The 24,336-nt window shown below is 40.9% G+C and overlaps 3 protein-coding genes across 3 annotated transcripts; 1 reads left to right on the forward strand and 2 right to left on the reverse strand.

Moving 5' to 3' along the window:
• Nucleotides 1-13,395: 13,395 nt before the first annotated feature.
• On the reverse strand, nucleotides 13,396-15,445 carry LOC122827285 (coiled-coil domain-containing protein 122). Its single transcript, XM_044110051.1, has 6 exons — nucleotides 15,356-15,445; nucleotides 14,867-14,982; nucleotides 14,181-14,579; nucleotides 14,002-14,118; nucleotides 13,861-13,934; nucleotides 13,396-13,777 (listed from the first exon to the last, which is right to left on the reverse strand). Exons 1-6 carry the CDS (start codon nucleotides 15,378-15,380, stop codon nucleotides 13,699-13,701), a joined length of 810 nt encoding a protein of 269 aa, XP_043965986.1. The 5' UTR covers nucleotides 15,381-15,445; the 3' UTR covers nucleotides 13,396-13,698.
• Nucleotides 15,446-15,519: 74 nt separating this feature from the next.
• Nucleotides 15,520-20,281, forward strand: mtrf1 (mitochondrial translational release factor 1). Its single transcript, XM_044110049.1, has 9 exons — nucleotides 15,520-16,015; nucleotides 16,103-16,194; nucleotides 16,624-16,705; nucleotides 16,889-16,996; nucleotides 17,084-17,256; nucleotides 17,318-17,435; nucleotides 17,508-17,644; nucleotides 18,453-18,551; nucleotides 18,750-20,281. The coding sequence occupies exons 1-9, from the start codon at nucleotides 15,625-15,627 to the stop codon at nucleotides 18,873-18,875; spliced, it is 1,326 nt and encodes a 441-aa protein (XP_043965984.1). The 5' UTR covers nucleotides 15,520-15,624; the 3' UTR covers nucleotides 18,876-20,281.
• Nucleotides 19,594-24,167, reverse strand: wbp4 (WW domain binding protein 4). Its single transcript, XM_044110050.1, has 10 exons — nucleotides 23,903-24,167; nucleotides 23,681-23,753; nucleotides 23,510-23,572; nucleotides 21,584-21,710; nucleotides 21,301-21,513; nucleotides 21,156-21,226; nucleotides 21,016-21,091; nucleotides 20,315-20,526; nucleotides 20,009-20,241; nucleotides 19,594-19,931 (listed from the first exon to the last, which is right to left on the reverse strand). Coding segments are annotated over exons 1-10 (1,269 nt in total). The 5' UTR covers nucleotides 23,905-24,167; the 3' UTR covers nucleotides 19,594-19,732.
• Between the last annotated feature and the right edge of the window lie 169 nt (nucleotides 24,168-24,336).

Consider the following 24,336-nt stretch of genomic DNA (forward strand, 5'->3'; position numbering starts at 1 on the left):
CAGGATGTTCTGAGAAGCAGGGGGATCATGCATGGATTAGCTGGATCTATTTGTGTCGTTGGCGACGTTTGGAGGCAGCGCCGTGCTGAGATATTGACATTGAGCAGAGAGATATCAATCTGCGCTTTGGAAGTTAAATAAATTCTGCTCCTTTGTGTGTTTTCATACCAGTGTTTCCAGACATGTAAAGACCACAGTGCCCCAAAACTGACCCTAAAAATCCTATTTACAGCCACATAAGGGGACCCCCCATCGTGTTGTTGATGTATTCCTTATTGTTGAGAAAGCAGGCAACCTGCTGGTTAAATCCTGAATTTCCAGACTGTCAATAAGCAGGCGTCCACCAACTGTGGGAGGTTCCACATGGGGATTAGCTCATCCAGAGTTTAAGCCTGGAGGAGGTACTTTGTGTTTACACCCAGGAGTCTCCAGGAGGCAAAAATTCAAAATTTACAAACATTTAAAACAGATTTTGTGGTGGCAATCAAAGAAGAAGACAAAGATTTTAAAGCATCATATAATATGCATTTCCAGAGCATGTTTACAATGTAATTTAATGTCCAATTCCAATAAAAGAATCGCTTTAATACCTTCTGCACCAATCGGATCAAACTATTCAGCAGAGGAGTCTTGTGTCATGCTCCACATGCAAACACACATGCAGTTAATAAGGGTTCCCTCCCCTGAGTCCAAGTCAGTCAACACCGCCGCTGCAGAGTGAGTCATCTGACGCTACACCAGAGGCCGACACGAGGAACTCTGTGTGAGAGTGTGGACATTCCTGAAGTAGGTCTGCTGCCACGGTTACAGTAGCCGTCGCTCTGTGTGGGTCATGTTGGGGTTTGTTTGGGGAAGAGAGCAGTGGGGCGGTCCAGTGGGTTAGTCTGAAACTAAAACTAACTCCAGAATGTTCTCAAGCTGTCAGACGCAGTGAACAGTGGTTATACAATTAATATTACATTATTTAACATGGTAGTGTTTTACACGTCCAAAATGTAAGAGAAATCAATTAGTAGAGTTCGAAAAATTTATTTCATAGGCAGCCGTTCACACCTCCCTCCAACTCATCCACTTCTTCCGCGCAATGAGGCGACAGTCCTTTGACCTCCTCCAACCAAACTAGCAAAGTTCATGCAAATGAAATTTCAAGCTCGCACATGTAAACATGTGACGTGAGAAAGTTGAAAACTTTTCGACTTTAGTCGATTTTGCTGCTGTCATGTCTCATGTGCTGGGTTCACCAAGGATGGCAGGAAACTTTTTTGCCTTTTGCAGTTGTTTGTCGGTATCGGTGAGTTGAGCCCTTGACTCTGAAACAAAACTCCTCATGCACCAACCACTCCTCCCTCCACAGACCCCGCCCTTCCACTTTAGATCTCTGAAGGATTTGGCTGATGTCAAAGAGTCCATGAACTCTCACTTTATTTTCCATACTACCAGAAGCCAAAAAAGAACAGAAAGAAAAGATGGTGGGACTATTCATTTACCAACATGCATTTGTGTCCACACCATTTACCAATTGACTGCTTCTATTGTATTTTGTGATTTTAATGTGACAAAAATGTTACTTTTGTTAAGATTAATGATTAATGCGACACAGTTTTGGGAGGTTGGTTTTCTGGGTCTCCAGTCTGTCCCTGTTCTACTTTATCAAAGTCACATTTCTCAGAGTCACGTGTCCCTCGGCCGGGCCAGAGCCTTCTGAAGTTTCAAAACAAACCACAGACAGAAGCACATCTAGAACAGCACATAGCTGATACCCCTTTGGGGAGAGAGGTTAAGGAGGCACATTAAATCCTCCACTCTTCCCTTTTCCTCCCCTCAGCACCTTCCTTGCTTCTTGAAACTGTTCCTGACATCCTGAAAACACTCCTCACAACTTCAGCGAACTATCTGCTGTAATGGTTTTCACTCAGTGGAGCGTATAAGCGTCAGTATAATGGAACCGGTTCTGCATTTTTCCATCCGTGCCACTGTGAGGAAGGTGGCTGCATTCCTTTGCCCAAAGTGAAACTCGGTGTCACCTTCACAGCACTTCATTCATTCTCGCTGAAAATGATTTGTTTATGTTGACTGGCAGACTGCAACCTGCAACCAGACATGGGAATACCACTTAACTGAGATGACAAAGGCAGATAGCAACAAAGTTCTGCTTGCCTAAACTTGCCTACCCTAATTAAGAGCATTGTTTACAGTCAACCTGCTGTGATCTATGAACATTTTTATTTGGGGCAAATGTGGAAAAGTAGCTGTAGAGGACCAGAGTTGGGCCTTTAGTCATTCATCCATTCATTGTCTTTAGCCGCTTGGTTGTATCTCTGTCAGCCGTTGGATGACAGATAGAGATACTCTTAGAGTTCTCAGCTGATCTAACAGTCATGTTTTTAGGAGAACCCAGACAAAAACTACATATGCACAGGGAGAACATGTGAACTCCTTGCAGAAAGACTTCAAACCAACATGACAGAACAATTACAACTTGCCTGATAGCAACACATTGCTGAAAATCTCGCTCCATTTCTCTGAGATGTGTGGTCCATGCTAGGTTGCAACCTCTATTTCCTGTTTATTACAGCCAAACATAGCATCAATATGAGACGAATTGATGCTTTACGTAGCCTGGTTGATTCGCTTCAAACAAGTAGATCATCGTAGAACCACAAAATTGACAATTGGAGCAAATTAAAACTTTCTTTCCTCTATTTCACCAGTAGTAAGAATCTTCTGAATTGTCAAAGCCTGATTTCCACTGTTTGAAAACACAATGAGCAGCAGCCTGTTCTGTCTGAGTGCTGAAAAGCAGTAAGCAGAGGACCGGCATGGCCGTCATCATGCCAGGCTCTGCGCGGACACATTCAGTTGCGACTCAACAAAGAGAAGTGTCGACCCTGTGTGGTTGTGACTTCACACCACAGCAGACTCACTGTCACCCAGTCAAGTGTGTCTGCTGAACATAGAGGGAAAAAAATGGAACCAGTGCATTGTTTGTGTCTGAAAATTATTCAGATTTTCAGGTGGACTATTTCCCCTTCATGCAAATTGAGTGTGACAGGAGCAGGTGTTCACCTAACGCTGAGGCTTTTCCGTGCTAACCTGAGGAGCTGAATGCTGTCTGGTTGACATCTGCCCATCTGGGTAGAGATTTTGGCAGGAATGCACAAAACTCCTCACAGAAACCCACAAGTCCAACTCTCTGCTTGTAGACACAATTGCAAGCAGACAATTCTTGTCTGCTTGCAAGAATTGTCCGATAATTCAGAGGTCAGGTTTTATCGCTGCGCTGCTTCCTGTTTGCTTCCTTTTTTTTAGACAGGAAAAGAAATCAGTAGTCTTGTCTTTCTTCCTCTTGTCGTCCTTCCAGTCTTTCCTCGCATTGTTTACATTCTGGAGTTTTTAAACTCTAGTGAAAGAAATGTGTCCCTGGTCTTTGTTGCCTCTTTCAGCCTGTGTCACACAATCAAAGTCAAATCAGGAGGTTTTTTAGCTCATACCCCTCAAGCTAAAAAGTTGTTGTAAAAGCATAAATTGTCCGTTATTATTTCTTAAAACCAGGCGTTCATGTTAAAAGTTATCTGTCAAAGAATATTAATGCAAATACAGGTCCTTCTCAAAACATTATCATATTGTGATAACGTTCATTATTTTCCATAATGTCATGATAAAAATTTAACATTCATATATTTTAGATTCATTGCACACTAACTGAAATATTTCAGGTCTTTTATTGTCTTAATAACAATGATTTTGGCATACAGCTCATGAAAACCCAAAATTCCTATCTCACAAAATTAGCATATCATGAAAAGGGTCTCTAAACGAGCTATGAACCTAATCATCCGAATCAACAAATCACACACAGTAATAATAATAACACAATATTTTATATATATATATATATATATATATATATATATATATATATATAGATATATAGATATATATATATAGATAGATAGATAGATAGATAGATAGATAGATAGATAGATAGATAGATAGATAGATAGATAGATAGATAGATAGATAGATAGATAGATAGATAGATAGATAGATAGATAGATAGATAGATAGATAGATAGATAGATAGATAGATAGATAGATAGATAGATAGATAGATAGAAAGATAGAAAACTCACTGATACAAACAGTATTACTGTATTAAATAATCACATAGCATATCTATCTATCTAAGATGCTTAATATGCTTTGTTGCAAGGATCATTTTCTGAAAGTTATTGACATCAACACTTCTACTCTAATTACAACTCAGAATGCCCCATAACAGATAAAAAAAAGAAGAGGGCAGTGAATACTTTTGAGTGGTAGCTCAAATAGTTTCTCATCATTAGCTTAGTCTGGAAAGTTCTTTCATACCGTCTCAGTGGGGTGCATTGTTGTCTGCATTACAACCTGCAGCACAATCTGAAGCCGCTTCCAGTCTGAGTGATGCCAGTTGCATCCTCAGCGTGACTCCAGGTTTCTTTAACTGGAAGCTTAGAAATGAGGCAGATAAATGTTTCAAACATGGATGCTTGGTTGCAATGTATGCAGTCAGACAAGAACGAAGTGCCCACACGAGACCCACACAATAAAAAAGGCGCCAATAAAAAAGCAGAGGAAGGGTCAGGATTTCAGCTGAAGTCACGAAACAGCAGCGAGTGGGCAGGGTGCATGAAAAACAGCAGGGATTCGTGTTTCAAACAACAATCCCGAGCTTTTGTAAGCTCTGATTTGTGTCGGCTAAAAGCAGTTTGTCATTTTCACAGCATGACACATCGAAGCAAACCTGCCATTAGCTGGCTCTGCAAACAGCGCCAAAGAAAAGGTGAGAGTAAAGCTTGTAATGTGACATTGTGGGCTGAGTCAGTGTGAGAGAGTGAAGAGCGAGTCCTGACATAATGCAGTGACCGTAGATGTAATCAACCAAATACTTCAAGTCACTTTCTTTTAGTACTATATTAACACCCCTTGAAATTTATATAATAAAGGGAAATTTGCATAAATATTCTCCTTCTTAATAATAAAGCAGAATTTGAAGAAGAAACATTGAACACAAGATGAGGCACATTAAGATCAACTCCATGTCTTTTTGCATTTGGCGCTCCATTGAAAATATTTCCAATCATTCCTCTTGTACTCCTGTACGTTATAAATACGTTAATACGTTTTTGCACACAGAAAAAAATGGATCTGATCTGATATGATTTCATTAGCAGTTTAATTTCTGTATTTTTGTTTTAACTTCACCTCATATTTTCTTTGGTAGAAGTCGGTGAAGAGCCTGTTGTGACTAGTAGATTTAGTAAGATTGGTTTTATGTTGATCAATTATTCTGAACAACTCAGGCAGCAGCATGTTTCACCTTGCAGATATTTTCCTCTCTACACATCATCCAGGATGTAGGTTAAAACTAGAACTTTATCTCATCTTTTTTCCTCTACTGTTGGTTTAAGTCATAAAACCCCATTGCAACGTATCAACGTTTGTTGTTGTGAGGATTGTAATGTGACAAAATATGGAAAAAGCTGTTAGACGCCAATGGTTGGTTGTGTCTGCTGCCACTCATCAGACACACATGCCTGAGGGATTTGTGACTTGCAATGGCTACAGGGTTTGTTTGCAGTTTTTTTCATCAGGGATTGATGAAATTGACTAAAAGACTATTTTTGCTTTTTGCACTGTGCAAAAGGTTTAAGTTTTATTCATGTTTTCCGTCCAAGCAGCCAAAGCTTGTTTATATCTTCCATCAGGCATTCTCCAGACTTTCTGAAGCTCTTTGTTTTGTGTTCATGCCCTGTGGGTAGGCATTACTGCACAGTGATAAAATTTGCAGCTGTTGGGGAATAAATAGGAAACAGTTTGTGCAGCTTTTCCATCTGGTCTTACTAAAGAGGAGGAGACCCTCAAGTTCCAGTCGGTTCCAACTAGTTCTTCCCTCTCGATTCCATTCATAATTTACTGCCCTGGTGTTTCAGTAAGTTTACAGAGAGAAGACAAGCAAAGACGAGCCTCCTTCTCTCCTGCTTTTTATCATCACCCAGCACAGAGCCCTGCCCCTCCACCCCCCACCCCTGGTTGTCTGGTTGCCCTACTTTCTCGCTGTGGAGAGGCAATAATCAGCCTCCTCATCTCTGTTGCTGCAGATTTTTATGGGCATGCCTGCAACGCCTGCAATCTAAACCATCTGCACCTCACAGCGTGCCGTGTCTTTAAAAGGCTGTTTATTTATGAGAGATGCACCGGTATCTTTTGGCCCTTATTTGAATTTATAACCTGGTATCAAAATACGGAACGGCAGCTTTCAAACACTTTGTGATATTTTGGACAGGACATATTGTTAAGCATTTGCATCAGGCCTGTGAAATCAAACCGAACATCTAGGTCAACATGTTCCTTTATATGAAATACTGAAACTAAAATGAAAGACGATGCACATGCTGCAAGCCCTACAGACGTAACCAGTCCATTTTTTTTTTCAATCACATTGTTACAACCTAATAATTACTGAACTACAGGCCCAGAGCACCACAACTCCTCCATTGTACTTAACATTGGGCAGAAGGTGCTTTTTGTAGTCTTCATTCCCCGCCTCCATTGTTTGTTGCTCATTCTTAATGATGAACTTCCTTGTTCAGCATTTTTTTCACAGCTCCACTTGTTTTTAACTTTTAGGCCCTTGCTCTGACTGCATATATGTTCAGGATATAAGAATCTCCTTTCTTACAGCAGTATCTGGATTCTTATCTTTTCTGTTTAAAGGGAGTCTAAAGGTTAATTCCAGCCATGTTTATTCCTCTTCAATCAAAATCCATTTTGTTTGCCTTGAGACTCCGGTCCGGTTGGGGAGCTGTGACTGTGCAATCGAACCTAAGAAGCAAACTCTGGTTCGCCTACAAACCTCGGTCTGGTTTGGTTGAAGTGAACTCTGCTTTGGTTTGGATGGATATGTGAACGCCAAGCGGAGGGAAGACCGCTCCAAGTGCATTAAACTTACTGTTGCATAGAGTATTCTGGGTAAATACAACCAAAACAAACGCATGAGTCTAGCTCTCATGGGAGAAATGACTTGTGGTCTTTAGCCAAAGACCAACGACAAATCCTATAACCGCTAAAATCTGACGACTCTCCATTTGTGCTTACATTTGAAAAAATGTAAATAAAGTCTTCTTCAGAGCATTAGATACTGTTCATAAAACAACTTTGGACCCATTTACATTTTGAAAACCAAGGATTGTTCAGTTTAATAATTTATTCTTGTAATTGAAATAAATGTTCAGTATTGTTTTTATTCCCAGATTGTTTGTTTTTTGATTATTTCACATTCCCGTGAAATCTGTAATGAGGAAAACATTTGTGTAAAGAGTTAGCCAAGCTTTCTGAGTCAAATTCTAATTGATCTGTTATGGATTCTAACTTTTGAACATATATGACTTTGTTTAAGTGGAACTCGATGCCCTTATGGATAAAGTTGTTTTCTTTTATGCAGATATGTTTGTGTGACGTACTGTTTGTATTTCTTTTTTCTTAACTATTGAACTAAATTACTTTTTCCCCTTAAAACTTGTAGGTGTGGTCTTTCGTGTCAGGCTCCTTCAGAAACCTCAACATTAAAATTAAATTATCCCATTTAATTAGGAAAACCAGTAAAGTTGGTACAATTATATTCCTAGTAAATTGTGCTTTTATGAGCAGTTAGATGAGAAATTGTACTTTTGAGAAAAGAGACTTTGGAGTTAAATGTCAATTGAAGAGTATTTGAAGATGTAATGCTGATGCTGAAACCGTTTGACTCACTGTTATGTGGGCGGCTGTGAAGCACCGACTAAACGCCTGGAGACACACATTTGGAGAATATATAATAACATTTATGTCCTGAAAATGATTTATCATCCCTGACACAACATGAGCTCACCCTGGATTTGAATATGCAGCCCAACATTTGATTTTATGAGGCAAGCTGGAAGTGATCACTTCTTGCCGGTAAATGAGATTGTGTTTGCGTAACGCAGGTGGAGAAGGGTGCAGCTCCGTCACGTGCTGAAGGTTAAAGGTTTCCTTTATTACACCTGGAAAACTGTATGTCCACGTCACAGCTTCAATACTTCCATCCCACATTCCTGAAATGCAGTCATAGTCAACATGTCTTGTCCGTGCAAATACAAACCCTCCTCAGACTGCAGCACCTGAGCCACACCCCGGAGTACGCCTTAATCCGGTTTCTCTGTAATTCCGAACCCGAGAACACGGCTCCTAGCTCCTAGGAATGAATAATCTTCACCCACTGGAGTCGGTTAAATTTTTAGCCACCTGCTAATTGCTCATTCTTAACATCTGACCTCTGAACACCAACATGTGCATACAGAATGTTTAAAGTTGACCTGAACGAGTGTTCAAATGCTGTTTAGTCTAGCAAGGTCCAGTGGGAGCAATTAGACGCCTGCAGAGGTCACATAGGTTTCTCTTTTTATTTCTCCGCCCTGGTAAAGATCATGTTACTCCACGGTTCCCAGCACTCATCAGTCAGGATTACTGCTTTCTGAACCAGGACTTCCTTTTCCAAACAAAATATGGCAAATAAACTCTTCATTCCCTGGTGGTAAAGCCACACTGACACTGACTGTCAGGTGTTTCCTGGATGTTTTTAAAAGCTTTAAAGCCACAATTGAGCAGTTCAGATCAGAGGGGAAATGCAGATTTATGTGGAAATTGAAATATTATTTTTTTTTCCTAAAAGAGAAAACAAAGCAGCAATCAGATGCCATGTTACATTCATCTGGTGCTTGTTTACAACAGCTCAGGAGAGGATAAGGATACTTTCCAGGTACTATCTCAGAAATGGACAATACCATCCATTTATCCATTGTCCTATCCTTATCCTAAATCAAGTCATAGGCATATGTCGGTCCCTCCCAGGGTTCTGGGTCTGCCCCGGGGGTTTCTTCCCAGGTGGCCATGTCTGGACAAACCTCCCCTGGGAGGTTTCCATGAGGCTTCCTGTTGTCCAGACCGCCCTAACTTAAAGTGGAAGAGATGCAGTTCTACTAACTGATGGAGGTCTTTACAACATCTCAATGGCTGCATTCAGACACATAAATACACATTAGTTCAGGATGTCATTCTATCATTCATAATGTATATCTTCTGACCAAAGGTGAGGCTTGGAGTGTTGATAAAGCTGTTAATCAAATGCTTTGCTTGTGCCTCAGGTTTTTCCTCATCACAGCAGAGCAGCATCTGGGACTTTTCAGACCTTCCCTCTGTCCTTGTTATAACTCATGAACAAGACTCAAAGATACTCAAACTCCTTTACTAGAGGAAGAGACAGAACCTTCACCCAAAGGGAGCTGTCAAGCTTTTTCTGTTTGAGAACCCAGGATCTCACACTTGGAGACAATCAGTCTTCATCTTACCTGTGAACGACTCCAGGGACAATAGACCCTAAGATTCCCTCCTTCACCCCCACTGCAACCTCAAATCCTGTCCATGAAAGCCATAAACAAGGTACATGACAAACAGGAAGCCCTGGCAGTGTCTTATCCCTTCTGGGAACAAGGCCAACTTTGTGCTAGGAATCCAGAAATATTTCTTAATTTGAGGCCACCAAAGCAGTGAGTCAGTAAAAGACAATCCAGGAGTCCGATGCCCCAATCTTCCTACAGCTTTCATAAAATATGCAAGTTCAGGAAAACATGTCATCCTTCAAACAAAATACTTTGGACCAAAGTTACTGTCTGAATAAAGTATTTAAATATTTCTGTTAGTTGATGTTTTTGCAGTGGGAAACACTCCCAGTGTGAGCGATCATAATGAAAGCTTGACAACGCCATTTGACTCTCTTGTTCATAAACATAGTGCCGCACAACCATGAACACGTGATTTTGAGGAATGAACTGTCCATTTTTAGTTTTTGTAAATTAACTAGCAGCACTAGCTGTCCTGCATGTGTTAAGTTGTGAACAGCAGAGCAACTGAAAAATTCCCTCTATCTGTAAAATTTTAGATTACAGACTACAGAAGCTGTTTCGAAGGACAGATGTAACAGGCTGAACAGGGAATCATTTCTCATGCATATTGCTTTTGCATTGATCATTATTCTTGTTTTTATTTCTTCTGTAACAATTGTTTCAGTAGTGAATAACTTCATTTAAAATGATCCTTCACCACATTTATTTTTGTCTACAACAATAAAATAATTCCTAAGCATCTTCCAGATCAGAACTTTGTCTTTTTTTTTTTTTTTTTGCAGACTGCATGGTTGTTTATGTGTTTATTAAAATTCTCCAACTGAACTCAATGATTTCTCAGTGTTGGAGGCACCAGGGGTAACACACACACACACACATACACACACACACACACACACCATTTTATGCTACCTCATAGCGTTAAAGGACTGCCAACAATTCAAACTTCTGTTACAACAAAATTACAACACCTGTTCATGGAAGAGCAGGATGATACAAAGCAAAATTCTAGGAAAGCACATTACTGATAAAGCTTATCCTTTTCCAGGAGGGAGGTTGCAGGGTTTTGTGGGTTTCTTTTTGAAATAAAACCTGGATGGAAAAAAAAACACAAAAAAAACAAAACTGAATTCCGAGAAGAGTCATCGACATACCATCAGGAGTAAAAACCAGTATGAACAAGCAATGCATTGTTTGCAGTGACAAAAATAGATAAATATCTATTATGTCAAAAAGAATGAAAACTCATGGTTTAAGTTTTAACTTCCAGGTAATGTTTCTGTTTACCAACACGCCAGAAGACGGAAGTCTAAGATTAAATTTACCCTGAAGATAAAGTCAAAAACCAAACTGAAATCCTTCAATGGAAAAAGCAAATTAAAAACACCCTCCTACTGTTTTCCTTAACTATAATCAGCAGGAAAGTACTTCACCTCACAGATTCAAAGAATTTATTACTAGAAGAACAGATCTGGAGGCATGTGCTTTGCTTTTACTCAGCTTCACTTTAACAAGCACAGGGCAGCTAGCCAGGGTATATCCACACAGCTAGAAAAGCACCACACACACACACACACACACACACACACACACACACACACACGCACACACACACCCCTAATCATGCACAAAATATGACACAGTCAAATAGTTTGTAGGTAACCTACTTTCTTACAGGATTTTTAACATTCCCATGCAGGATGTTTTGTTTGTTTTAAATGGAATTATTTTTAACAGTTTGTGCCCCAGCCAAGTCAACACTAAAATGGTGTTTCAGGGAACCCTAAATGTTTTGTGTTTTGTATTAATGTGGGCGATGCACACGCCTCTGTTGTGAAAATTCTGACCTGACGATTTCAGGTGTATCTGCAAGCGTTTTTTGGGGGTTTTTTTTGGTCGCCTCCACTAGGATCCGGCATTTTGGGAGACCAGAAAGGAACATTTTTGAAACCAGATCCCAGAGTGGATCAACTTCAAAACACTGGTTTCATGTTTCATTGTGGACATGCGAGCCATGCCTTTTTTAAACGATGATACTGTTCCTCATGCTGTCTCTCTATCCTGTATGTGCTTCACTGTCACAAACAACAAATATGGTGCGTTGGTTCTTTTTAGTTCTGTTGCAGTGTTCCAGTACCTCTGTGTGTCCTGGCATGCCTAAACACTTAGGCTTTGCTGGCCCAAACAAAGATCACACAAATCAAAATGTCTTATGACAAATGTGTCATGGGAGTGGGATTATGTAAATGAAGTCAAGGAACTCCCTGCTCCTCATTGCATGGGAAGATTTACCATCTCACTTATTTTTGTCTCCATGTTCATTTAATTTGCGTCAGAGAGGAGTAAAAATAGTCCTCCGTGGTTCGTGCACGGACAAATGAGACTGTGGGTGGAAGTGTGCAGGCATGTGGTTGGACTATTTAAAGAGAACAAACTGAATTCACTTGCAATATGTTTCTATTTATACTAGGCGGTTGTTCTGAGAAGATGTTTAGGGTAGTTTGAGAGGAGGCCCATGGCAGAGCGGCGTCAACAATGCAAATCCAGGGACTGTCAGGCCAGCCGTTAAAAGGAGGTATGGTTCTGCAAACACAACAGAATACCAGCTGGCAGAATACCACTTAATTCTAAAGAATTTAAACTACTGTCCATTTTTAAGACCTCCTTGTGCTTTTACTTTTCTGGTTGTCATTAGATGTTGCTTCGATATGTCAACGTAATGTCCTTTCCTCATGACACCATTTATTTTGTGAGGTGTTTATTTTGCTGTTATGTTGCTTTTGTAGAAATTACCTCTTCATCTCTGAGTGGCCTTGCAGCTCGTGTTCAGCTCCCCTTCCTGTTTCATCCACTGTTTTCACAAGCTCTTCTGTCTTTGCTCTGGGGTTTGGTGCTCACAAATAAGTTCAAAATATTATTCTAAAGTACACTGCTAAATTGTCTTTAAACAACTGGCTCAAGTGTGAAATCATAAAAGAAAAGGAAAACAAAACAAAAAAACAACAATTTATAATTTAAACAGAAATGCTAACTTGCATTTTTAAACGTTTACTTAAATACTATTTTCAAAATGCCAACTCAAATGCTAAATTGTACTACCTCATTTTGTTTTTAATGCTTCTCAATATGCCTAAGAGTCACTTGCATTTAAATGCAAACCTAAATTTCAAATGCTTAATTTGTTTCTAAGTCTAATTTAAATCCCAACTTCTTTTTAAGTAACTTGTTTATTAACCCTCACTTAAACACTAAATGCTAAGTTGTACCAAATACTAGCTCACTATTTTTAGTCCCAACAGTTTAGCTAAGTAAGTTATTTTAGAAAGTTAACTAAAATGCTATAACTATGCCAAACTTAGCTAGCTAAAAGCAAATTTGGTTATTAGATTTCAACCTAAATGCTACCTTCCAACATTTTTGCTAACTTTGTTTTTATTTCTAATTGAAAATTTAATGCCAAACACTTTTAAAAAATACTATCTAAATGGCAAAATAACTTTGACTTGTTTTAAAATGTTTGTTTCCTCCACTTTTAAAAATAGGAGAGCAGCTGTCCCACTTCACACATTTTAGCACTTTTCAACATGACAAAATGAAATTTTTTAACAATCTCTGTCCGTTTTAGGTTACACATTTAATTTTCTTTTGGCAGCCAGTATGATGTGGACTCAGTTCTTAAAAATACTGAGCCTTACTGTGCCAAAGAAGTCATACCCTGGACCGAGGGACAGTGGAACTGTCACTTCGCAGCCGTCAAGCCACTTAGTGGAGCAGAAGCTGGAAGAGGAGCTGGAACAGTGCGTTCCAAAACAAACCTCATTGCCTCGTCAGCTACAGTGGACACATGGCTTTTGTTGTGCCTCAAACTCTGTTCTGCAGGGACTGATTTTCTGTCATCACTTCAGCTGAAATCCCATCCCACACTCTGCTCATGTCGGCACTAATTCTCACAGAAGATAAATGTGTCTTTATTTAATAAATTCTCAGAGGATTAGCACTTGGATTCTGCAAAGCTTAAATTGAGGCCATTAGTGGTTTGCATAAACACAGAATGTCAGTCAAAAGCAGAAGAAGCCTTAGCTAGAGATTTACTGGAGGGTGCTGCCCCCACCTGTTCAACACAAGGAACAAAAACAAACCGTTCCATACGTAGCAAGTATCTTAAATGCCTAAATGTATTCTCCAGCAAAACAAATAACCCAGATTAGACAAACATAACGTTGTACTTTAAATGTCTTCAACCCTGTGAAGAATGCTGCTGACCCTTGAACTCAGTCAGCTGCCTCTGCAGGTGGAAAATTTCACCCAAAGTCTGCCTGAAAAAATAGACGATTTGATTGTTTTTAAAGTTTTGTTTCATGTAAAGAGGAAATAGAAGACTTTGGGGCGATGGGTTTACCTGTGTACGGCCTGAGCTCTGCTGAGCTGGCAGCGCAGCCTCTTGACGATGGCTTCAAAGCGCCTGTTTTGGATCTGAAGGAGAGAAAATTATCAATGAAATGTTTTAATTTTGGGGGAATAATTCAATCCTCTGCTGTACCTCGATATCTCTCTTTAACTTTGCATGAATCTCAAACTCTTTCTTCAGTTGTTCTCTTCCTTCAGCGACGGCTTTCTTACTCTCAGAGATCTCTCTCTTCAGGGCATCAGTTTCCTCCTGGACAGAAGAACTTTTACAAAAACCAAAAACTTTAAAATCATTTTGTGTATGTTTTGTACCTTAGCCGTTTGCAGGGTTATCCCGTTTGGGTTTTGAAGATCCTCCTTGAGTTGTTCCTTCTCCTGCCTCAGATTCAAGACCAGCATCCTGTTCTCCTTCAGCTCCCTGTGGGCCTCCGTCTGGCTCACAGCCTGCAGGACGGCGTCTTTGTGGCCTTTCATCTTGTTCCTGTACACGCTGAATTCTTCCAGAGTGGATCGGGCGTGCTCCTCCTCGTCCTGTAAGAGCATGTGCAGCTTTACGTTCTCCTTGTTGATGCTGGCACAGCGGTCCTGCAGCAGCGCTCTTTGCCTCTCCAGATGTGCCATCTCTCCCTCCAGCAGGCAGATTTCTCTCAGCTTGGACCTCAGCTGCTGCTCCGCATGTGGACTTTTCTTTTCAATGTCAGCCAGAGCCGCCTTCAATAGAAATGCACTGAATCATAACAGCATGATATTACAGATACTGTAATATCAGGCTGAATACTTTTGCACACCTCACTTTTCAGTTTTTCATTTGTAAAATATGGTTTGAATCATGAATAACTTTCTACCTTCACAATTGGATACCACTTTGTGTTGGTCCTTCACATAAAATTTGAATGAAATATATTTATTGTGAGAAAATATGGAGAAGTTCACAAGGGTGTGAATACTTTTGCTAGCCACTGTGAGTGTAGTTTTATCAGACAGATGATGAAGTGTACCTGCAGGGTTTTCAGAGTTTTCTGTTTCTCTCTCAGGGTCTCAGTCTGGCTGTGGCTGTACTGACTGACATCCTCCACCGCCTTAGTTAATGAAAACTCACAGGATTCCTGGAAGCCTGAACACACCACAATAAAACACTTAAAATTATGTGTTAAACCAACTTTATTTTTCTGTTCCAGCTGGAATAGAAATGAAAATACTTCATACATGAATATTTTTCATATTATTTTCCAGTCGAGGTGAAATATTATGTGCCCAATACAGCCAGATAGAAAGAGTTTGAGTTTGTCTGAGTTTGTACAGAAATCTGCACAAATTTGAACTGACATTTAATTGTTTCTGTATTGCCTGTTAGCCCGTGAAGCTAATATGCTAGTCGGCTAACAAATATTAGGCTAATATTTAAACCTTCTTGATTAAAAAAAAGTATATATATTTGTTAACATTCCAATATTTACATCAGTATTTTTGCAATATTATTTCCTGACCCTTGTTATCCGGGAATTCCGACATTTTGTTGTGAACACGTAGCGCTACAACGCTTTTTCACTTATTTATCACAACTTTATGTAACCGATGAAAATATAGCGACTGATTAGGTGGACACGGATAAGTTGCTAATATAATCCAAAGATAAAACTACATTTCCCAGAAGTCTTTATTGCTAGAATTCCGGCTACTTCCGGTGTGTGCTTGCGTCATCAGCATTCGCCAGAAGCAACATTTCTTCCTCACCGGCTTCTAAAAATTAGCTGAAATGTTTCCCCCTCGCTGGTTCGGACTATGTTGTCACTGCAGCCGTGTAGTTTCACGCCGTGGGTTTCCGTGGGGAACCCTGAAGGGCCACAGCAGGCTAAGACATGCTGTCTTTACAGAGGTACAGCTCCGAGGTACCAATGCAGTCCCAAGACGCCTTTCACATTGTGATATAGGAGATTTATATAACAACTCCTCAGTTCAGCGGTATCTGCAGAAACTGATGGAGGAACACAGAGACATCAGCCGGAAGTTACAACACGATCACCTCAGTGATTCAGGCAGGAAATCGCTGCTGAAGAAGCACTCAGAGCTGCTGCCCGTTGCTGGTCTGTTTGGAAGCATTGAACAAGCCCAGAAAGACTTGGAAGAAGTCCTTTCGCTTCTGCACAGTGAGTAGTGACTGAAACCTTTCGTATTCCTAATCTTAGGGTGGAATATTTGTGTCTTAGGTTCATTTTGAACCTGTGAATACTCAGCTGGTACTAAAGATGAAGATCAAAACCTGATCCAGCTGCTCAGAGAGGAAGAGGCGCAGATCTGCAGCAACATTCTGACCTTGAGAAAACATGTGAGTCCTGTGCAAACATCTGCCGAGCTTTAATGTCACTGATCACACTTTTCGAGGTCAGGTTTTTTTTTCTTGTATTCAACACTTTAATATCAGTAGGAGCTGTCAAAACACAGGAAACAAACCTGTGGTTCCAAACTAAAACACAGTCACCAGCATAATACCTGATGCTGTCTGGTATCAGGTATATCTGTCCATCATTAGCCAACTAGTGGCAGGTATATTGTGCTTTCTAAAGATGGAACCCAAAGCCAACATTTAATGATTAAATAGTAGCTTAGAATGGATCCTTGCAGTACGCCAGTAAGGGGCACAGAGGCATCGAGCAGAAGAAACATCAGTTGAAACTCAAATGTAATGTAAAACTGTACAATTTGACCCCAACCAGCTGTTCCTGTTGTCATACTTAAAACTGTATTTCCTTTCCAGTTAATCAAAGCTCTTGTGCCCGTTGACCCTCTCGACCCAAGCGACGTTGTGCTGGAGATTGTCTCAGGACGAACAACAGGAGGTAGGAAAGAAAACAGGACTATTTTCCTTGGCTTTCAAGCATCAGATTCTAGTTCCTTCATTTAATTTTCCACATTTTCTTTGGCAGTCAGCTAAAATCCACGTATGAAGATGAAAATCAGTTAACCTTTGGGAGAATGGGGTGGGGCGGTTCTCAAAAGATGATTCTTGACTCTTGTTTCAGGTGACATATGCCAGCAGTTCACCAGGGAAATGTTTGACATGTACCGAGGCTTTGCTTGTTACAAGAACTGGGACTTTGAGGTTCTGAACTACTCGCCTGCAGAGTATGGTAAGGTTACCCAACCGAAAGAGTTTAATAATAGCACCAGTGATACCAATAGGTCAGACACACAGAACAACAGAACAATGTCTTTAGGTGGACTGCACCATGCGGCAGTCAGGATAGCCGGGGATAATGTGTACATGCACCTGAAACATGAAGGAGGAACACACCGGGTTCAGAGGATCCCTGAGGTGGGCCTCTCATCCAGGATGCAGCGGATCCACACTGGAACCATGTCGGTCATCATCCTGCCACAGCCAGTTGAGGTACACCCCAAACTTTTACCTTGTTTCGCTCTCTGAGGCTAACCTCAAAATCTCTTTGTAGTTGGACGTCCAGATTGACCCAAAGGATCTGCGGATCGATACGTTCAGATCACGAGGCCCTGGCGGCCAGGGCGTTAACACGACGGACAGCGCCGTGCGGATAGTTCACCTTCCTACAGGTCCGGTCTGCCAGAGATCTTCCTGAAGTTACTCAGGATTCGTTCCACATATAAACATGTCGGTCCTAACAGGAATAGCGTCTGAGTGCCAGCAGACGCGCTCGCAGCTGCAGAACAGAGACACGGCCATGCGCATGTTGAGGGCCAGACTCTACCAGAGCATGATGGGCAAGGAGACCGAGCAAAGGCTAACGGCGCGAAAGCAGCAGGTCAGGACACTGTTGAGAATCTGTCTCAGATGTTGTTCCTGTAGAAGAAGAAAGTTTAAGCTCTCTAAAAAACATGAGTGAGCAGACAAAAGTTTTCTACAGAGAAGGTTCTTTGGACTGATGAGACTAAAACTGAATTATTCGGACACCAGAACAATTTTGGCAGGAATCAAATACAGCATTCCAGAAAAAAATAAAAATAAAACAAACACCAAAAACGAGAAATGAAAGCTGAAGCAGAGCTGGACTCTGCGACTTGACAATGACACATAAGGACATTTTTACACGTTAATGTGCCCTTTGACAAAGCACTATACCACAAGTTGTTGTTGTGAGAATGTGTTTATAAATGTGGGTCTAGTACTTTGAGTGGTCAGTTAGATTTTTACAGCAAGCTATGAGCTCAGCCCACTTAGCAGTTAATTGCAATTTAAGACTTTGACACTAAATGACTGCAATATGAAATGAAATGATTTAATTCTTTCCTCTAAAGTACAGATGTCAAACTCAAGGCCTGTGGGGCAAATGTGGCCCATCATAACTTTTTATGTGGCCCTCTAGACTCCAAATTATGTTAATAAGTCCCTCCAGGTTTCCAACAAATCTGCAAAACTCAAAATCTACAGATTCCCACATTTTTTTCTGACTTTTACTGCAAATTTTTCTCCAAATTGGCCGAAAACATTGAGTTTAGAGGACTGCAGCCTCAGCCTTACTTGATGTCAAGTTAAGATTCCACTGTGCTACCTGAATAAAATACCTGGAAGTACCAGGCCTAGTCAAAGCTCAGGTTTTCTCTATTATCAAGGTGGGCACACGCAGCCAGGCAGAGAGGATTCGCACCTACAACTTCAGCCAGGATCGAGTCACTGACCACCGGACAGGATACACCACCAGAGACATTAAGGTCAGATAAGAAGCAAATGTTAATATCCATCTCTGTCTGCCTGTAAAATTGATTCTATCACAACAAATGTTAACTTAGGGTAAAGTTTGTGCTACCTGAGTGTAGAGCAGGTTTCAGTTTGTGTTTCTGACTAGCAGCCAGAAAAAGGGGAACTTGTGACTCTTGTCAGACTAAACCTCTCAGGTATTCTGTTTTCAGGAGTTCATGAAAGGAGGGGAGGAGCTGGAGGAGCTGATCTCAGACCTGCTGGAGCATTCTGAGCAGGAGGCTCTGCTGGAGGCGGTAGAGATCAGCAGCTTTGTGACCGGACAGCCTGCAGACTGACTGACGGATGGATGGACAGACAAGTGAATGAAAAAATAGACAATGAAAAATTAAGTAAGAGCGCACCAATAAATTGGTGTGTTCGTTTAAGAAGTCACCCCATTGTTGCTAACTCAGAAACTATTTATACAAAAAAAAAAAATCTGCATTGACCAAAATCAAAAATGGCAGGTCAGACTTCTTAAAGATGCATGATCGGCCAGAAAACTGCAATAAGTGAACCTTTACAAACAGGTGAGTGGATGGACAGAAGATGACTGGAAAGGTGGAGGATGCAACTTTGAAACTACCAGATTCCAGCCCTTATTTTGCTCCATGCTTATCCCAAACCGGAAAACTGGTCGATGAAATTCCAGACCGAGTGGGAACTTCTCTCCGTCACATCTGGAACCAGGCCCGCCACATCAGGATGCACGTCTCCACGCTGCAGCGTCTGGTTTTTTGTTTTGTAATAAAGCTGAACCGTCTGTGTTTCTGGCTATTTGCCAGTCAGGGTGTGGTGACAACACCTATCAGCTCTACACACACACACACAAACTCCCCACGTCACACCCTGTGTGTATGTGCCAAGAGGCCAACACCCCTGCTGGGCCTGGAGTGGGTTTCATTCCCCTCTAATTGCTGGAAAATGATCATGTTGGATTGTCTCCATGTATTAAGATCCCAAACTGTAGGAACGTTTCACTAACCTCTCTTCAAAATCATGACTTCAAGTGCATAAAAAATACATTCCATTTTTAATCTGGCCAAATCCTGTTTATCATACGTTCGAAAAAATAAAAAACCTACAAAAGTCCATTGACATGTTCCTAGAAACTTTTACTTCCAGGAAAGTCTCCATCTGAAAGCTGCTGGAATCAGTCGTCGTCGTCTCTCTGCCGGAGGCTCCTGTTCTTCCCGTTTTGGGTCTTGTTCCTCCGGAACGAGGCGGGTCCGCCCTCCTCTCCCAGAGAGGTGATGACGCGTTCCTTGAACTTGGGTTTGGGTTCCGACGGGAATTCTGCCGGGGTGCTGGCCGCTGCCTCCGTCTGGGGCAGCTGTAAATCCACTTTAGCACTGGGAAGCAGAAAGGAAAACACCAGCTGATTACCTGTGGTCCACTTCATTCCATGTGTCGGGTTGGGAATACTTACAATGGATCCTGCTTCTGCTGGACCCGTTCCCAGGCTCCGTACGGATTGGCTGCTCTGGGCCTTTTTACTGGAGTTTTTCCCACTGTCGCCACCTCTGCTACCGTCTCTGGTTTGGGTTCTGACTTCTGCGCCTCTTCCTCTGGTTTTGTCTCTTTCTTTTCCTCTTCCACAGCCTCTTCTGCCACTTTATCCTCACCTTTGTTTTCCGAGGGTTCATCCTCTGTTTTTCTTTTCTAAAAACAAGAAATAAACTCTCAGGTCTTGCTTTTTAAATTTCGCCTGAGGGTCGTTTTTATTTAATCTCACCCTGAAGTTGATTTTGGGGATTTTGGGCGTCGGATCTTCTTCTCCCACCGTCTGCAGCTCCAGTGCTGACCCGTCGGACTCTGAGCGTTCCTCCCCTGCAGGTGCCGTCTCCGACTGGGAATCCGGGTCCTCACCTGCATTCTCCTCTTTCTCCTGCTGGGTCTCCGGTTCCTCACTGGAAGGAAAGTCCGCTGGCTTCTCCCAGCTGGACTCTTAAGAGGAGACAAACAAAACTGACACGGTTGACCTCTGAATCAAAGTTCTAATAGTTAACTAAAACTAATGAAATAGTGAAAACTGTAATGGAAAAAACGTCTTGTAAACTGAAATAAATAAAAATGGCAATTAATGGGGAAAAAAACTATAACTGGAACTGTATTTTGTGTTTATAAAACTAAAACATACTGAAATTATAGTACTCCATACTCCTGTCTGCACTTAGTCCACAAAACAGTGACAGCCAAAGTTGGGAGAAAACGCCAGAGTCAGCTGGTTGTTCAACAACAATTGAATATGATTCTTGAAAATGACCCAATTGACGTATTCATAATCACAATACAATACTAAGACCTTAAACAAAAGTATGAAAAACAAACACTACTGCTATAACTAAGAAAAATGAAATATTGAACTTATAATGACTAATACAAGCTAGCAAACACACTGTAAAAATGGACCGGGATTAGGCAGGGACCCCTCACCTCCGGTGTTTGTGTTGTAGAAGTACGTGTAGCCATCAGGACTCACAGCCTCCATCCAGGGAGAACCCGAGGAACTCTGAGGGGATACGGGATCAGAACGTAAAGCTCCACAGGAAGCAGAGCTTGAGGACAGAATTTACCTCAGACTGCTGGGACTGAGCAGAAGCTGAACTTCCTCCCTGGAAACCTTCGGGTTTTTCCCACTGAGACACTGCAGAACAGGAGAAGTAAGATGGAAAGGTTCTGGGTTCCAGCAGGAAGTTCTGTTGCATCAGCCTGCCTCACCTCCTGTCACGGTGTTGTAGTAGTAGGTCTGTCCCTCATCGCTCTGGCCTTCCACCCAAACCTGCATCTCTCTCGGTCCCTCTCTGGACTTCCTGCTCGCCTTCCATCCCTTCTTCTTCTTCTGCTGCTGCTGCTGCTGCTGCTTTTTGGGCTGAACTCCCACCAAAGGTACAGGCTGATACTGAGAGGCTGCTCGAACTGGAGAACTTGATCCTATGAAATATACTCAATTTAAATCCAAATAAAAAGCAAAAACACTTTTAATAAAATGTTGCCGAATTACCATCTGATCCCCGTTGCATCCTCTTCAGATCTTCTTCGTACGCCTTCAGCGCTGCCTCCTCCATCGCTGCAAACTCCTTGGACATCCGCTCCTCCTTCTTCGCCTTTTCAACACTCTTTTTCTTAATCTGCACAGAGAAGGGCGGAGACAGATGAGCGGCTGCTGCTGGTCGGCCAATAGCAGGACAGTGTTAGTCGTGATGTGGAAGCCTGGAGCTTATCTCTACTGCCAGTCCTGAGAATGATGCCAAATGAGGCACTTTCTTTCTGGTTGATCATCTGTAATGTTTATTTATGATTATTCAAGTTCTAAACAGCAATACAGAAACAACATATTTATACATTGATGGCAATATCCTATATTTTCTTGCTGTCTCTTTCCGGTCAGTGAAATGTATTCCTGGCTCAATGCTTCAGTTTAATACATTATCAATTCAAAATGAAAATTAAATATTGTATAACAGTTTTTTTTCTTATTGGGGCCTGCCCATAGCAATGCATGGCAGGCACCTGTTGTTCTACACCTAATAGAATGTCTCTTTATTTATTTTACTTCCATCACCGTTAATGCGGCTCGTACCGCTGTGTGCACCCCCACAAAAGTGGTATCAAAACGTGTGGCTCGATGCCGAAAAGGGAGCTATTACTTTTAGTGGGATTCGGAGTTACCATGGCGATATAAATTGCGAAAAACAATGCCCAAAATTCCCATTGTAAGTCAAAGGAGTGAGGAAAAAAAAGTACTCAAAATACTCTATTTTTGAGGATTTTCTGTTTCGTCATGAATTCACATAGAAATGCCATTCAAATTTCACTTTGTAGATACGTCCGAGCTCTGTTCAGAAGTAAAGACAGCACGTTGATACGAATTACGTTTTGTCCACAACTTATCTCTAAGTGCACCTAAGTTTTGGATTTTTCGTAAAATTGGAGTGTAACTGACGAGTGAGAGATGGAGTGCCATTTTGACCCCAAAAAATTTTTTAACTCGTCCTCAGACCCAGAAATATTACCCTATTGGTATCAAAGTCGGTCATAACATTGATACGCATGCCCGCTCCTGTAAAATGTTTTCAAAATTTATCTAGGGCTTACGGCTTTCTGTCAAGGTGCTTCAGAGCGAAGTCAGGCGACAAGATAAGCTCACGCTCTCAGCCGCTGATTTCCATACATTTCTGAAAAATTTCAGAGCTCAGTGCACACCATTTCTCTCTCATCACTGCTACTACTGTGAGTGAGTTACAGATATGAATTGCGGTACTATCAGAGATGACTAATGGCCCTCTCATATCCTTCAAACGGTTTTCGAATATGTATCACGGTTCATGAATAGGAAGGAGTTGTTCGGACTGGTTTTTTTAGTGAAACTAACTTGCTCAAACTGATATCTGTAATTTGTAATTTAGTAGCTAAGGTTTGCATTGATGCTAATTTTTAGCATCAGAACGCTGGGTCCAACTAGACGGGCAGACTTTGGCAGGGCCCGACTAAATTTCTTCAGGAATTTTCTAGTTCATCTTATTATACTTCTTAACTGGTTTCAGGAAACATACTGAGGAGTTAGTTATGTCCAACGTAGTTTTATTTCTTTTATCTGTGATAAATTGAAGGTGCTATGTGTATCTTCTGGAGTTTCTGAGCTAAATCTAGAACTGCTTCTGCTTCAGTTTTCTTCCTTCTTTTCTTCTACCTCTACATGCTTTACTCAGGTAGAGTCCAAACTGGATTCTGTATAACAATAGAAATTTAGTATGTTTGTGAAGTGATACTAGATGTTATACTAGTAAGACAGGAAAATATTTTTGGTATAAACTTTTATAACATGAGTAAAGCAACTACTATTTTTTTAAACCCCAAATGTATTTGTGTTCAATGTGTGTTAATTGGTTATTTATCCCTTATATGAATATAAAATCAATATTCTTACCTCTGAAATTTTAGCAGCCACATTTTCTTTGTGATTCTTCCCTCTTTCATGAAACTCGATGCTCTGCAGATCAAACATTAGAAGCAATAGCATCAAAAAATAGATCAAACATTAGAAGTAGTAGCATTACCTCCATATAGGAATAACGATGTATGTTTCTGTAATACTCACAGGCTTGTTGTCAGCAATCCAGCACTTGCAGTACTGGCAGAATTTCCTCGGTTGTGACTTCCAATAATCCGCCCTGGAAAATACACAAAATTCTTGAATTAAGGAAGAAAACATTTAGCTTTAGCTTTCGTTGCAAACGTAAAACACAATGCTGAATATTTAACCGATTTGACGTCACAAATGCATACAGGTAGAAACTCAGGAGAGTTTTTCATTACGTACATTTTAGTTCCGTGTGGTCTATGTAAAAAGAAATTTGTCAAAACGAGTTGAATATGAAAACAACTGCCTTCCACATTTCAACAACCACAACACTGTCCTTTGTTGATTGCGTCATCATGCGTCGTCAACCCAAACAGCGTCCAAGTAAGAAAATAAGATTATTTAAATGATTAAATAATCATTTAAGGATGAATAAACACAAAAGGTATTTACGAAAAGGAAATAAGTGTTTCTAATAGCATAAGTAGGCTTTTAACATTTGACTTGTTTGTTTGACACCACGTAACATTACCAATGAGGTGCTTCCCCCTGGTGGAACATACGAAAACAATTTCTCGCTTACTCTGGTAGTACACTTGAAAGTACAGTAAAATAGTCAAAAATTACATATGGTATTACTACTATCAGACATCTTACGGAATGGTAGGCTGCGT

This window comes from Gambusia affinis, linkage group LG24 (genome assembly GCF_019740435.1).
Source record: "Gambusia affinis linkage group LG24, SWU_Gaff_1.0, whole genome shotgun sequence".
Lineage (NCBI taxonomy): Eukaryota > Metazoa > Chordata > Actinopteri > Cyprinodontiformes > Poeciliidae > Gambusia > Gambusia affinis.

Coding starts and splice junctions, on each gene's coding strand:
- LOC122827285 (XM_044110051.1), bottom strand. CDS start 15,380: ATGTCGGAATTCCCGGATAACAAGG. Junction 14,983..15,355: donor GGAATTCCCGGATAACAAGG/GTCAGGAAATAA, acceptor TGGTGTGTTCAG/GCTTCCAGGAATCCTGTGAG. Junction 13,935..14,001: donor AGTTAAAGAGAGATATCGAG/GTACAGCAGAGG, acceptor TCTCTCCTTCAG/ATCCAAAACAGGCGCTTTGA.
- mtrf1 (XM_044110049.1), top strand. CDS start 15,625: ATGTTTCCCCCTCGCTGGTTCGGACTATGTTGTCACTGCAGCCGTGTA. Junction 17,436..17,507: donor GATAGTTCACCTTCCTACAG/GTCCGGTCTGCC, acceptor CGGTCCTAACAG/GAATAGCGTCTGAGTGCCAG. Junction 18,552..18,749: donor ACACCACCAGAGACATTAAG/GTCAGATAAGAA, acceptor TTCTGTTTTCAG/GAGTTCATGAAAGGAGGGGA.
- wbp4 (XM_044110050.1), bottom strand. Junction 21,514..21,583: donor GATGCAACGGGGATCAGATG/GTAATTCGGCAA, acceptor TATATTTCATAG/GATCAAGTTCTCCAGTTCGA. Junction 20,527..21,015: donor CTACAACACAAACACCGGAG/GTGAGGGGTCCC, acceptor TCTCCTCTTAAG/AGTCCAGCTGGGAGAAGCCA.